Below are 15,772 nucleotides of genomic sequence, written 5' to 3'. Positions count from 1 at the left end.
TGTATCATAAATTCACATTTCCTTAATCTTTTCAAATAGTTGAACTTCCTACCTGGTCCAATTTAATTTAACTACAAAGGCTGGAAAAACACGTCACAGGAATGAATATAAACACGTGCCTCCTCACGTTTACACATCAACAATGTCGGTTCATGATGGAGTAATAAATAAGAGATAATATACAATCAGCTGGTCATTATTGCAACACAATGTGATCACTATAAAAAAAGTGTTTTTTTATTTATTAATGACTGACTAACTGTATTAATTATCGGCTATTTACCTAATAGGCCTCATTAACCTCATTAGGTTTTTTTGACCTAATGAAGTTAAAAAATGTAGTATCTTGTGGTCAATTTAAATATTTATTAAACAATCATCAGAGTAAATTAATGGTGTGTAAATGTTTCTAACCAGATGCATGTTTTATATTTATGTAATGATGTTTGGTTATGTTTGTTTATGCGTGTTGTAAAATTGTCTATGTAAACTCAGCTGCCTATCTTGGCCAGGACACTCCCGTAAAAGAGATTTTAATCTCAGTGAGTCGTCTTTTCCGGTTGGTTAAAGGTTTAAAAAATAAATAAAAAATGTAGAAGTAAAATATTGATTTGAGTTAAAAAAAAAAATTTATAATAATAATTGGTCTGCAGACAAACACTGCAAGAATATTACAGTAATATTAATACAGTAATTTTCACAGCAATCGATACCTGTCAATCAATTTTGCTTCACTTTACCATATTTGTGCTCTATGCATGTGCACTGTTTACACGTGATTAAATCTGATCGTCATATATAGCGATAATCAGATTTAATTGTGTCTCTTCAGAAGACTTATTAATAGCACAAAGCTTATTATTTATTATGTGACGAATGAGATCTAATCTTCTTTAATAGGTGCTGGAGGCACAACGGCGGCACCAGAAAGAGAAGTCTGGAATTATACCTACCTCACCCACACCTTACACGTACAACAAGGTATACCTTATGCTTCTCAGTGTTATGGCTTGTTGCTTAACCCTCAGCCGCTCATCCGTTGTTTTTTAATGTAAAATTTTATGCTTCGGCTTTTTAGAAAAAGTGGAAACTTTTGGTACTGCGCCCAAATAAAATCTTACTTCTCTTACTTTTTGGAGATATCAACCTCAAATTTGGAAAAAAACTTGTTTAGATTTATGGCTTTTTTTTCGTAGGTTAGAGTAAAATGTTTTGGAAAATATGTATTTCATATAGAAATTAAAAAGTAATAAAATTTTCATAAAAAACTTCCCATAAAAATACACACAAAGAAAAAAACTATAAAATATAGTCCTAAAATTCATCCTTTTTATTATATTTCACTATTTAAATGGTAAATGGACTGCATTTATATAGCGCTTTAACAGACCCATGGCCACCAAAGCGCTTTACATATTGACTCACATTTAATCTAATTTATAATTAGACAACTGACTTGATGGCCACTGGTCATTTTTAGTGACAGTGCAAATCTTCAAATTCTTGCCCACTATCTTATTCTTACTATACAGTTTTTAAACCCTTTGAAAACATCTGGATTTCAGTGTTTCTTACTCCTAAATTATTGTGTGGTGGCCATCACCTACTCAACACAATTATATAGCAACATTTAGGCTGCTCCTACAACTATCATTGAGGCAGAGAATTTATATACATAAAGTTTTCAGTCAATGGCCTCGGAATTCATAAATAAAATAGCTTTGCTACTGAAAGCTTTTTCTTTTCTTTTTTTTAGATAATAATTTAACAACCCCTAGTCAATGTGTAAACCAAGGATATTCTCTCATTAATATGCAACGTCTGTTTGTTGCCAAAGTTTCATGTGTACCGGTAGTTCATAATATCATGCTTAAAAATGTCACGCTTTTGGACTGCGATGGTCTACTCATTATTGGCTGAAGGTGTTTGGCTTGCTAGCTCCTTACTTCACTTTCATTTTCCCTCTTAGAGCTGTGACCTATGGTCCTTGGGGGTGATCGTCTACGTAATGCTCTGCGGATATCCTCCGTTTTACTCCAAACACCATAGCCGCACCATCCCAAAAGACATGCGCAAAAAAATCATGACGGGCAGCTTTGACTTCCCAGAGGAGGAGTGGAGTCAAATATCTGAAATGGCCAAGGACATTGTCCGCAAGTGAGTGTCTTTTCATTTACGTTATATTTTATTGAAACGCATTTTCTTCCTTTTATTCAAGTGCCAAAACGTGTATTGAATTTTTACTTTTATGTCTGAGAGTCAATGGCAGCAAAAAAAAAAAAATCTGAAATTTGGCACAATTATCAGGGTGGATTTTAAAATCTTTTTTTTCAGTCACACACATCGTAGGAAATAACTTTTGAATTGAATGGTGTAAAAACAATAGATTTTTCCCTTTGATTCCTTGTCACCGAGTTCAAGTCTTTAGCCTACTGACAAAATCCTTCATACAGTTTTATGTGTCACGACTTTGTCATTGGCAGAATACCATTATCAATTTAGTTAACTGCACCACTTATTGGTTAAAAGTTGTAAGTAATTGTGATGATGCTGCTTGCATCTTAATTCTCAGTTGAGATTGTTAAAGTCATAGTTTTGAGGGAGAAATAATAATTAAATGTAAATGTACATCTCAAAGCGCTGTACAAAAAAACAATTAAAACAGCAAAGATACAACACACAAAAATACATAATACATAAATATAAAATAGTCTGGCCTCAACTGAATGAAAATGAATAAGAGATCCAGAGTGCAATACATAAAGTAACTGTGTAAAATGACTATGAGAGGTATTGTTACTCAAGTTTTAGTGGTGTAAGCCAATGCTTTGTTTCTCACATTTTGTAGAAACAAGAAGATCTAACATATTGTGTTGCATTAAGGCTACTTAAAGTAAAGCCGGAGGAGAGACTAACCATAGAGGGAGTATTAGCCCATCCCTGGCTCAACTGCACTGAGGCTCTGGACAATGTGCTTCCCTCTGCTCAAATGATGATGGACAAGGTGAGCTCCAAAGAAAGACAAGATTTAGGGTGTGTTCACACTTGGCAGGTTTAGTTTGATTTAAACAAACTCTGGTGCGATTGCTCTGTTTGTGAGGTTCATTTGAATAAGTGTGACGCTGCGATCTGAACCCTGGTGCGCATCAAACTAATATGAACGCAACACGGATCAAAGACGAGACGCGACCCTATCCACATTATTCCTACGCCCCATGATGCTTTGCACGAATTCTGGGTGTAACTTCCGTAACAATCAGTGAAAGACTCACTTTATGAACGCAATCATATATTTTTTTAACTGTGTACAATGACATTACATTATTCTACTCACCCTTCAACCATTGAACATTAAAAGGACATTTAAAAGTGTAAAAGCATCAACAAGGTACTTTTAACAAACCATGAATAACCCCAAAAGCGTGAATCTTTCTTCAGCAATTGGACGGTTAAATATATATCACTGTGGTAATCTCTATTATGTAACATACGTTGCCTTAATAAATAAAAAAACATTTATTTACTTCAGCATTGCGTGATATATTTCAAAGTCATTTCAGTAATTTTGACAGATAATACATTGGGTCTCATTCATGAAACACGAGCAGAACGAATGTTTGTGTAAATCATGTGTAAAGTGGTTCTGGCGTAAATTTTCGGATTCATTAAAATGTTCGTATTTTCCAAATGTTAGTTGGTACGAAAGAAATCTCCACCTGCTCCCAGCCACGCGCAAATATGCGTTTAACATCCGAACGTTTTGCTCATTGATAAGGCTGCATTTTAATTCACCTTAATCGGGTACATATTTACACAGCATTTTGATAAAAATATGATATATAGTAATTACATTCGGTTTTTCTTTTTACTTTTATTATGAGAGCCAGTGATAGCATCTGCAAACGGAACACTTTAATCAAATAATTAATTGCTCAATAGGGCTGGGCTATATTTTTTCGAAGTGAACTAATTTGTTTTTTGCAGTCGAGCTTCATGTCGAACCATTTTCTTTTCACTTCTGGGACTGTTCGATTAACAGATGAAACTCCAGTAACTGCGTCTGTAATATCTGCCAAGCTTCCTTTTTTTAGGACCTGATACGCCTATGTATTCTTGAAAATAAAATATGGTGTTTTGAATGAATTTCTGATAATAAAATATTATCTGATAATGAGAAATTTTTCTTTTTCATTCGCTTTTAAGAAGACATGTTGAAATCCTTCGTTTGGTGTCATATGATGCCCATATATAGTTGTCAGTCGGATTTAATGGGCGGGATGTATGGTAATTGAGAATGAGCGTGCACGCGCGTCCCATTTGCGACTGATTGGAATTCATTAACACACACACACGTTTCACTCTCACATCTGACGTTTACAAAGTATGTGTGAATCAGGAGAAGAGTTTTCGGGAAGGTCTCTTTACGCGCAGATCACTCACATATTTACTCGTATATTTACGAATGTTTCATGAATGAGACCCATTGTATTTACCTGTGAAAACAAACCCGGAAAGAGACGTGAGGATTTGGGGAGAAAAAAAGAGTTTCTTAATGCATTCCAGTGAATTATTAATGGCATATTTCGTCAATTAAATCGGGAGAACAGGCCACAAATGTGCAGTATATGTTGACCTTTTCCATACTTTTACAGCGGAATGCAAAAGGAAAAAAGAAAATAATCATGAGGAAAAGAAAGCAGCGACTGAAAAGAGCTCTTGGCATAGATATTCTTGTTATAACCATAGACTGTAAAAAAAAGATGGACGCTCTTCCATTGGTGAGAACTGAAGCCGCCACTGTCCTGATTTGTCAATTCTCCATCTGTGAACCTTGGAGAATCTCTGGCCACTCAAACTTTCCTCCTCGCCGCACATTAGGGCGATATAAACAGAAACACACGTCCTCTCCCTGGCAGATTCGTAACATCTTTAGTAGATTGAAACTTCTGAGTTATTGCACTGGTGGTGGAAATGGGAATTTTCAATGCTTTAGTTATTTTTTCTTACAGCCACTTTCTGTTTTGTGAAGCTCAACAATCTTTTGCTGCACATCAGAACTATATTCTTTGGTTTTACTCGTATTTAAACTCCTGTGAAACAAGAAGTCATAGCTAGACAATTTCATGTTCCTAGTCACCCTGGTGTGCAAAAAAAAAAAAAAAAAATACTAATGGGAATATACTTCAGACAGAGGTATATTTTACTCATAAAAAAAATCTAGGGGTGCCATTAATTGTGGCCAACGTGTTTTGGAGAAAACCATTTATTTCATAATTTGATTTCCCCCAACTTTCAATGATTTTATTTCAATGAAAGGTTTGATTTTTGCTAATTTTTTTAATGAAAGATCGAAAGGATAAACAATGCAGATTTTTTTTACTGCCATCTTTGATCATATTTACCATGGATGCCAGTAATTCTGACCACAAATGTACAAGTGCATTTAGCCCAGCACACAGCACAGTTTTGGATGCAAGTTCGCCATAAAAGCCAAACAAAAATGAGCATGTGAATGGTAAATGTTTTGGTCCAGAGAGAACCAAACCACAAGTGTGAACACACAACCTAGAAGCCAGAAATGTAGTTTCTTAGATGAGTAGTATCTACCATTGTTTAATACAGTTATTGGCAAGTATCTGCCGCTCTGAAAGACAAAGAAAAACCACCATATACTGGGTAAACAAAACAAAAAACATTGATTTTCTTATAAAGACGTGCTGCTGCTGCCACTTGTGTTGTAATAACGGTTGAGAAATTAGCTTAAAGAAAGTGTCTTTATATTTCTGTTGCAATTCTGTTTACATATTTGACTAGCAATGACCCATTGGTCCCACTTTATATTAAGTGTCTAACTACCGGTATGTACATTTAAAATAATAATTTGATACGATGCACTTATTGTGTGCATAAATGTTTTTATATTGTACTTATATTTAAAAAAAATACCTGCATGTCATTATCCATATAATTACCTCCAAACCTGTGCCTAACTTTACTCAGATCACACCTCAGTGACAGCACAAGTGTTCTGCAAGATAACATCAACACAATAAGTACACTGTACTCAAGATTTGTTTTTGTAAGTGCATAGTTGTTAGACACCTAAATATAAAATCTGATTTTGCCACCAAGTGGATGTGGATGCACACTCACAGACGAAGCACACCAATCAAAAGTTTGACTGCACTCAGTTTACACCAGACACACTGTGCATTTAGATGCGTTGTCAGTCACCCACACTAAATCTTGGGTTGTGAATGATTTGCCATTGTCTGGCTACAGTGCAGTAGCTCAGCAACATCTGCACTGCTATGAGAACAGTGTGCACTTGTACACATGATTCTGTTGCACTGGACGTCCATGTTGTTGCCACACTTTCCACCTCTAGTGATTCTAAGCCTTCGCTGTAGAGCGTGGGAATTGTTGTCTCACTGAAATAGTGCCGAGTAGTAATGAATGAAATGCATTACAATAAAGCAAAATAATGGGCTTTATGCACAGCCGCACTACTTCCTGAACTTTAGCCAGCTCCTTTGTTTCCTGTCTGCCATTATTGGACAAACTGATTAATCCAGGTGTGCCTGACCAACAACAATAATCAGACACACCTGGATTAATCAGTTTGTCCAAATAAACATTGAAACGAATGCAATTCCAGCTCTACAGTGCAACATTGACACTGTTACTGAACTGAGTCAACACTTTACTGACTGAAGCATAGTTCATCAACTGAAACAAATTCAATTCCGCAATAAAGTCTTATTATTCAGCTCAATTTAGATCAACTTAGTTTAATAACTTGCAGTGTTACGAAGGTTGGCACCAAGTTTGTCTCTTCCCACGGTTGTTTTGCCCTTGATTTTAAAAACAAAAAATGTGCGTCAACGTGCAGAAGTTAAAATTTAAATTCTGATCTCTGAATTTATTCAGAGCTGTTTAACAAAGCAGTGCAATGCATCAGAATACACTGCTGCACTACTGATATATGCATGCTCTTACTGTATGTGCATCATAAATATATTAGTTCTGTATTGTTCATTCAGGCAGTTGTGGCTGGAATCCAACAGGCACACGCTGAGCAACTGGCCAACATGAGGATACAAGACCTCAATCTCAGTCTAAAGCCACTCAACTCTGTCAACAACCCCATTCTGAGAAAGAGAAAGCTACTTGGGTGAGTCTCTTCTTTTTGCTTGTCTCACTCTTCAGTTAATTGAAAATAATTACTAGTCGTGAGAGTGGTTTTCATTTACCAGCTGGGAAAGGGAATCCTTAAAGGGATAGTTCACCCAAAAATGCTAATTCTGTCGTTATTTACTCGCCTTCATGTCGTTCCAAACCTATTAGACTTTAATTTATCTTCAGAACACAAACCCAGTCTGGAGTCGCACGGGTATATCTGTGGCAATAGCCAACTATACACTGTATGGGGCAAAATGATCGTTTTTTCTTTTATGCCAAAAATCATTAGGATATTAAGTAAAGATCATGTTCCATGGGAGATATTTAGTAAATTTCCAACCGTAAATATATAAAACATGTATTTTTGTGAGTGAATGCAGCACAATCGTGAACATAAATGCACAACTTTAAAGGAGATTTTCTCAATGTTTAGATTTTTTTGCATCCTCAGATTCCAGATTTTCAATAGTTGTGTCTCGGCCAAATATTGTCCTATCCTAACAAACCACACATCAATGGAAAGCTTATTTATTCAGCTTCCATTAGTGTATAAATCTAAATTTTATAAAAAATGGCCCATGTGGCTGGTTTTGTGGTCCAAGGTCACATATAAGAGATTTTTACCCCTTCATTGAAATGTGCAACCAAAACCCTGGCACTTCAAAACGTTCATAAAGAGATGGTAAAATAAGTCCATATGAATCGATCGGTTTAATTCAAGTCTTTTGAAGAGACACCATCACTTTATCTGATGAGCAGATTTATTTTAGCCTTTTATTCACATCAGCGAACAATATTTACTGCATTTAGATTTGTTCATGGATGCTGAAGCGTGAGAACCAGTCTGAGGTTTGATCTTTTGCATTAAGGAAGTATGGTTGCGCTTCTGTTCTTGTTCGCTGATTTAAGTTAAATTATTAAAATAGACTTTCAAATAGCGATTGGAGGGACAGAAATCTCTCAGATTTCATGAAAAATATCTTCATTTGTGTTCTGAAGACTAAAGCCCTGTTCATGCTGTCGCTCTCCTGTTATTGGTAGACTGCACGTCTGGCCATATCTATACAAAACACCATCACAAGTGATAAATATACAACTAAATAATTTTAATTTGACTAGGAATTAGGCAAAAAGAAACCGTATGCGGTTGGGAGCGTGTTTTTATACTCCCACAGCAGTGTTCAGTGGATTAAATCATTTACTAGATAAACGATCGATCAATCAACAAATTAAACTCACTCATACTGTCATAAATTACTAAAACGTCATTCAAATTTGACAAATAATCAACTTTCTTGTCTCTAATAGTCAACATAATGCAGGGGAAACTAAATGAACTGCAGCAGTCCTAAACTTGCATCATAAAATTACAACACTCGAACTATAAATGTATGAATTAAACTCACTTAGACTGTCGACAGTTTCTTTCCCATGCATCATTTTATTATATCCATGTACTGTATTTTCCGGAGTATAAGTCGCATCAATCAAAAAATGCGTCAGAAAGAGGAAAAAAAACATATAAGTCGCACTGGACTATAAGTCACATTTATTTAGAAATTTATTTCACAAAATCCAAGACCAAGAACAGACATTTAATCTGGAAAGGCAAGTTATTCAACTACACAATAGCACACAGAACAACAGGCTGAAGGTGTCCGGTGTGTTAACGTAGCACATTAACAGTTATTCAGCTACACAATAGCATAAAGAACATATACCTGGGAGGCTGAATAGGTTAAATTAACATAAGCCAGCGAGTCCAACAAGTTACCGGTAAGCAAGTTCACCAAGCTCCCGATCTCATTCCTCAACACTGAATACATTGAGTTCTTCCTCGGTGTCGCTTCTGAACAACTCCGCCAACTAGAGCGCCCTCTCGCGGCTGTAGACGGTAATGTTTTCTCTTGGTTCATCTGTCAGTATGAATTAATTTTGATATATAAGTCGCACCTGAGTATAAGTCGCAGGACCAGCCAAACTATGAAAAAAAGTGTGACTTATAGTTCGGAAAATACGGTATGTGGTTTCAGTCAAATCATATAAAACGGTAAAATCGCCATCGAACTCTTCTATGTTGCCTGCACTCGAGACGGTGACATGACGTGAGCTCCACTGAAAGGCTTCTTTCCTATTGGTTGTTGCTCGCGAAAATGGCTTCTCATTTGCAAAGTTGACATTTCTGAACTCTTGTCTCGCGTCGCCAGCGGTCACTGTCGCTCCTGTTGCCGTAAGTCGCCAATGCTCCATTGAAATGAATGGGATCGTGCCGCTGGCGGTGTGAACGGGGCTTAATAAATGACTTATGGGTTTGGAACGACATGAGGGTGAGTAAATGATGACAGAATTTAAGTTTTTGGGTGAATTAACCCTTTAACAGGATTCACTTATAGATACATGCTTAATTTCTGCCTCATGCAGCACCAAACCTAGTGATGAACTTTTCATCAATGATCCAGAGAACGAGGCAGAGGACACCAACGTGGCTCTGGAAAAACTAAGGGATGTAATCGCACAGTGCATCTTACCACAGGCTGGTACGTACCAACACACTCCGCACACACACACTTCTGCTGCTGTACATTGTTGGTATGTGGTGTTTACAATCCTCAGGTTATTCTTTCCAGAAGATAATTGTTCAAAGATTAGGCTATAAAGATCTAAAGAAACAGCAAACTGGAAAACAAGCAATATACACAAGTGGATGTTTTAATTCCTGCCCAAGTTAAAACTCAAGTGCGACTGGAAATTTAAATTCGACACTACAGGTGAATAGGGTAAAGTTTTGAAATAATAGATATCACCATGAAACTTCCTCAGTTGATTACTTACACACGTATATAAAAAAAATGTATTACAAGTTTTTGAAATTTGTATGTTTAATTATGCAAATTAGGCATTATCTAAGCTATTAGGCAACATTTTGCATATATTTTCGGTAGATAGATCTGAACATATTATAAAGCCTGGTACAAAAAAAAAATCATTTTGTTTACACACAAGATAAAAAAATAATTTCAGAGGGATTTCAGGATATATACTTTTATTACCTAGGAAATCCAAATATACTGTCCATAGCCTTAAATAGTCCATAGCCTTAAATAGCACATTTTTCTTATTAAAATGTCACATAAATCAGGCCAGGAATGAAATCCCTCTGAAAATATCTTCAGAATACTGCTAAGTGTATAACTGGAAAGTTTGGTTTACATCGGTGCTACATAGGCTGAGATGTTTCTACTGGAGAATGACAAAAAACTCATTTTGAGAAAACGGCATGTAAAAAATCATTTCTTTTTTTTGTGGAAACAACTATTTACAGACACAATATCTTATCAAATCATTAGCAACAACAATACAAACCACCTAAATCACATCAAAACTTATAAACAGCATTTATGGCCTTTTATGGTCAACTGAACAGAAAAACACACATCTAAATGTCGGAGCACGTCACGTGATGCATCTGAACCAATCATGTCACTCTTCATTGTGAGCACGCTTGTCACATCTCTACTTGTAAAATAATGAACTTGAGCACGCAAAAGATGCGACGTGAGCGACCCCTAAAAGAGCACACACACTTAATCACTCATTACTCGCACAGTGTGGAAAGTTTGGTGTGCGTACACTACCGAATCATTAACCGAGCGCTCGTTCACGTCGTCTTGCACTTGAGCGGACATTTTCACACAAAATTGTCAAAAAATAGCGAGTATACTAATAAAAATAGTCGGTTACGCCTTAAGTGAACATAAACGGTGGAGAAAGTAAACGCATGTGTGTCAGTCTCAGTATATTAGACCCGTGCATTCGCTCTTAAAGTGACCGCACCCTAATATTCCTGCGGCTTGTGTTTTAATGTTTATCAGACAACAAAGGACAAAGAAAAAAACACACACTACTCTTGACTGAATAACTTTTGTAATAAGGATTAGGATTAATTAATACATAGGATTAATAATTAATAAGATTTAGGATTAATTAATACAAAAATGTAAATACATTGTATATAATTACATTGTTTATACGGTGAAGACTATGCAGACCTAAAAACCTAAAATATAACCGTTTATTTAATTTTATATTGAATTCATTTGTAGTTTAGCTTGTAATTTGCTTGTTCTTTTTTTATTACTTACTGTTTACTTGTCTTTAATAATGTTTTATACTACAGGGCCGTTGAATGCTTGAATCTGATTGGTTGACAAACGTTCTACGGTGTGCAATTATTTTCAGGGAACCGCACGGCTAAAGTAGTTCCAGCAGGTCTTAACCGTATTACAGCTCCATATCACTGCGCATAGTTCACTGTAATAACGGAAAATACGATCAAGCCCCATGCGCTTGATCTGCAATTTTTAATGTCTAACTTCACAATCAATGGAAACATGCAGTTTAATTTTAATAAAGTAAGTATACAGTCCTATACATAATCAATAGAAAATTAAACTGAATATTTAAATAAATTGATAGTCATGTTGCACGGGTTTTCGTAATTATTAAAGATAATATAACAAATAAATAAAATTGATAGGCCTATACTTGTTAAAAAGGCTTTGTGTTTCATTTATTAGTCTAGTCTACTGTCACTAATAGAAAAAAAGAATGAACAAATTAATTCAAACGAATTGAATTAATAAATAAATAATGATATTGACGCACATGCTTCTCTCTAAGGCCGGTTATGAATGTCATTTGATACTTATGACTGACTGATCATGCACGCGTTTTCAGCGCGTTCAGTGTGTGTTCACAGCGGTGTTTAAAATCTGCTGCGTTCACAGTCAGAGAATGTGTCAGTCGTGAAGTGTGTGTCCAGCATTACTCAGCTATCAGCGGCTCAAACCTCCGCTACTAACTCTAAAATGACGTTTTGGAATTAGCAACGGATCATGGGTTTAGATCCGCAAGCAATTAGTCCTACATACAAGAGCGTTTTAATGACAAAAACTTTACAAACGTCTTGAAATACATCATCTGAGCAATATTTCGAGGTGTGGTAACTGTAGTATAAGCGGAATAATTGACGACAGGCCGTTGAATTATTAGAAAAATAATGCACACCCGAGGTGTAACTCCGCTTCGCGTCGTGACCGTATTACCACCTCGGGTGTGCATTATTTTTCTAATAATTCAACGGCCTGTCGTCAATTATTCCTTACTTAAATGTATATTAGTTAGTTATGTTAGTAGTTTTAGCTGTGGCGGTATTGAAACTGGAATGGAGAATTGTGAATTTTCACTGGTATCTAAAATGTTGGTGTCATTATAGTTTCATGGCCGGTACATTTTCTTAAGTCAACGGCCATTGGATGTGTGGCAAGTTAGTTTTAGCCCCTGTTTATACATGATGTGTGTGACTCTATAAGCTGCCTTAAGAAAAAAACAACCGACAATGAAGTAAATTGTAGTACTTCCAATGTTTTTGTTGTTTTTACAGGTGACAATGAGGACGAGAAGTTAAATGAAGTTATGCATGATGCGTGGCGCTTCAATCGAGATTGCAAGCTTCTGCGAGATGGGCTGCACGGGTTAAGTTGGGATGGTAGGTGTTCACTAGAAGCTATCCTGTGATTGGTCAGATCAGTACTTTTTACAGTAAACTGAAATTGTGTGAATTTGAGGTAAGTTTTCATATCAACAGCTTTCATTTGAATTACTAAATTATAGAGATGCACCGATTGATCAGCTGGTGACCGGAATTGGCTGATTTTATACGTGATCGGTGGTGACCGGCCGGTCAGTCTGACATATGCCGGTTTTATGCCGGTCAAATGCACTCGGGCGCCGCATGATTAACACCGCGCAACATGAATTATGGCCGTTTCACACCGCGAGCAGGAGCAGCGCGAGAGCAGCAGTGAAGCACGGGTTTCGGCGCCGAGTCAAGTCACCTTTATTTATACAGCTCTTTTAACAATGTAGATTTTCAGTGATAACATGTAAATAATACAAGTTTGTTTCTAGAAGAAAATTGCGTCATCGACCACCTAAAGTAAGGCAGATCAATAATATTGTAAAGTCATCTTCATTTATATAGCGCTTTTAACAATGTAGATTGTTTCAAAGCAGCTTTGTAGAGATAAACGGATAATTTAAGGTAACAGATTGTTTTGTCTTTATAGCGGTTCTTGAATAAATATATTTTCCAGCTAAAGTTAGTTTTGATTGATTCACTTCCGTCGCAACGATCATTAGTTGTTAAATTAGAGACCGCTAAGACGACACAGTTCTCTCTACACAGACTTTAAACGCGAGCCTGTGAGAAACACTGATGGCGCTCACGTGCACATCAAGAATTAATTCTATAGTTATGCGCGTGTGAATATATGTGTGCAGGTTTGTAATTCCCTACAAACCAAGCCTAAACAAACTACTTGTCTTGCCTATAAATTGATACAGAATTTTATTTTATATTGTTGAATATTAAATGTCCCCAACTAAGCAAGCCGAGTCTATTTCTGCTGCGCTGCTCACGCTCAATTAAAGTGAAAGCACTTTTGATGGACAAAATAAATGTTTTCACACAAAAAGTGCCCAAAATGCACAGAATTTGCATGTCTAGTGTGTTTAAACAAGAACTGGAGTAGGCTATGTCAGAAAAGAAAATGAAGACTCAAAAATATTTATAGAAAATTTACCCATTTTAAACTTTTTATTTTTCAGTTTGGGTAAAAGTATATGGTGCTTTATAAAAAAATATATAGAAAATAAATATTTGTGTGTGCTGTAAAGTGGTTAGAAAAAATTAAATCGGAATCGGCCTAGAAAATTGTAATCGGTGCATCTCTCCTAAATTACTAATATAATAAAGCTTAGTTTGTAGGATTTGGTTCAGTGTAATAAATGAAATGCGGCATCAGATCTCTGTTCTTTCAAAATCTTAGTTACATTTTTTCTTTATACATTCTTTAAGCGTTTATGATGCTTTTCTTTGATTATTTTATGTCAAGTAAAATTATTATATTTCCATCCTTGGCCAATTAATTTCATAATTTCTGGATGGATTGACCGATCAATCAAGCACAGTTCCAATCTGCTTTTCTGTCTTCACAGGTAGATCTTTTTCAGACAAAGTAGATCGCTTAAAGCTGGCTGAGATTGTCAAGCAGGCCATTGAAGAAAAGACTAATTTACAAGACTCCCAATAGCAAGTGCTGACATTTTACTCACTTTTGTACTGTTCATTATAATTGTTATTATTAGGCATATGATTGCAAAACATCTTTTTGTATTAAATTGCAGACCTTTTTCCATGGTCGTGCTGTAGTCTGTTGTATATCTCTAGCTGAAACCAAGTTGTTGTTGGTATGATTTGTTTTCACTACAGACTGCAGTAAAGAAATGTGTTTTAACAAATTGCAGCGTTTTCATTTCTGGGCAAATAAAAATGCAAGGGATCGCACATAATGTTGTCTATATTAGAGGACATTCTGTCAGTCATCTATTAAGTATGCAAATAAGATAATAGTATGATTTAAAATGAAATAAAAATGTAACCAGCTAAAATTATGTAATGCACAGTTTGGGAAACAATTACATAATGTTATTAAATATATTTTGTATATTGTAAATCTGAAAACACTCTTTTTGTCAAAATCACAAAAACCTTTTATTTATATATATATATATATATATATATATATATATATATATATATATATACATACATGCATACATACATACATACATACATACATACATACATACACACACACACACACACTGTGTGTATGTATATATATATAAACACACACACACACAGTGTGTATATATATATATATATATATATATATAAAAATCACAACCTTTATTTATATATATATAGGGCTGTAAACGATTAATCGAATCCAAAATAAAAGTTTGTTTACATAATATATGTGTGTGTATTGTGCATAATTATTTTGTATATATAAATACACACACATGCATGTATATATTTAAGAAAAATGTTATTTATTTATAAAATTGTTCTATTTATATATAATATAAATCACATAAAAATATATACCCTATGCAGTATATAAATGCAAATATTTCTCAAATATATACATGTTTGTGTGTGTATTTATATATACAAAATAATTATACACAATTATATATACATACACAAATACACACAAATATTTTGGATTCGATTGATCGCGATTAATCGTTTACAGCCCTAAATATATATATATATTGTGTGTGTGTATATACATATTGTGTGTGTGTATATACATATATATATATATATATATATATATTAAGCAGTAATGGGGCCAAATAAAATGTAAAAAAATCAATGGAAAATGTAATTCCGATGATGTTTGAGTAAATGTGGCTCATACTGAATACAATATTAATATTTTTGTCATGCCATTTTGAACTTTTTTTTTGAACTTCTACTGTATTCATCGCGTCATTGATCTGACAAATGTATTTTATTGTAAGCATCCTCTGATAAATATTTTTGTACAAAAGTAACAACTTTCTAACCTCTTTGCCTCAAATCTTCTGATCAGTCAACAGGAATTCTTACAGCACAACCCTCACAGTGCATTATGGGTATTCTCTAGCCGTTGAGTGCACATCGGTTGTACACTCG

General features: G+C 35.1%; 1 protein-coding gene across 5 annotated transcripts in view; it reads left to right on the top strand.

The window, feature by feature from the left end:
- The window catches only part of mapkapk5 (MAPK activated protein kinase 5), a 33,762-nt gene extending 19,006 nt beyond the window's left edge, over positions 1–14,756 (top strand). For 2 of the 5 annotated variants that reach the window (XR_013796805.1, XR_013796806.1), the window contains exons 8-14: positions 901–981; positions 1,970–2,157; positions 2,884–3,004; positions 7,044–7,174; positions 9,642–9,719; positions 12,626–12,734; positions 14,246–14,538. Coding sequence is in view for 3 of the 5 variants with exons in the window: in XM_079606442.1 (XP_079462568.1) it covers positions 901–981; positions 1,970–2,157; positions 2,884–3,004; positions 7,044–7,174; positions 9,604–9,719; positions 12,626–12,734; positions 14,246–14,336 (837 nt within the window). In the remaining 2 variants the exon portion in view is untranslated. Of the gene's footprint in view, positions 1–900; positions 982–1,969; positions 2,158–2,883; positions 3,005–7,043; positions 7,175–9,389; positions 9,497–9,603; positions 9,720–12,625; positions 12,735–14,245 lie in introns of those variants that run through there. The other 3 variants (XM_079606442.1, XM_079606441.1, XM_079606443.1) reach the window with 2 other exon arrangements.
- The last annotated feature ends 1,016 nt before the right edge of the window (positions 14,757–15,772 follow it).

This window comes from Phoxinus phoxinus, assembly GCF_949152265.1.
Source record: "Phoxinus phoxinus genome assembly, chromosome: 3".
Lineage (NCBI taxonomy): Eukaryota > Metazoa > Chordata > Actinopteri > Cypriniformes > Leuciscidae > Phoxinus > Phoxinus phoxinus.
The sequence above is the reverse complement of the archived record's forward strand: the minus strand, read 5'-3'. Positions and strand labels throughout refer to the sequence as shown.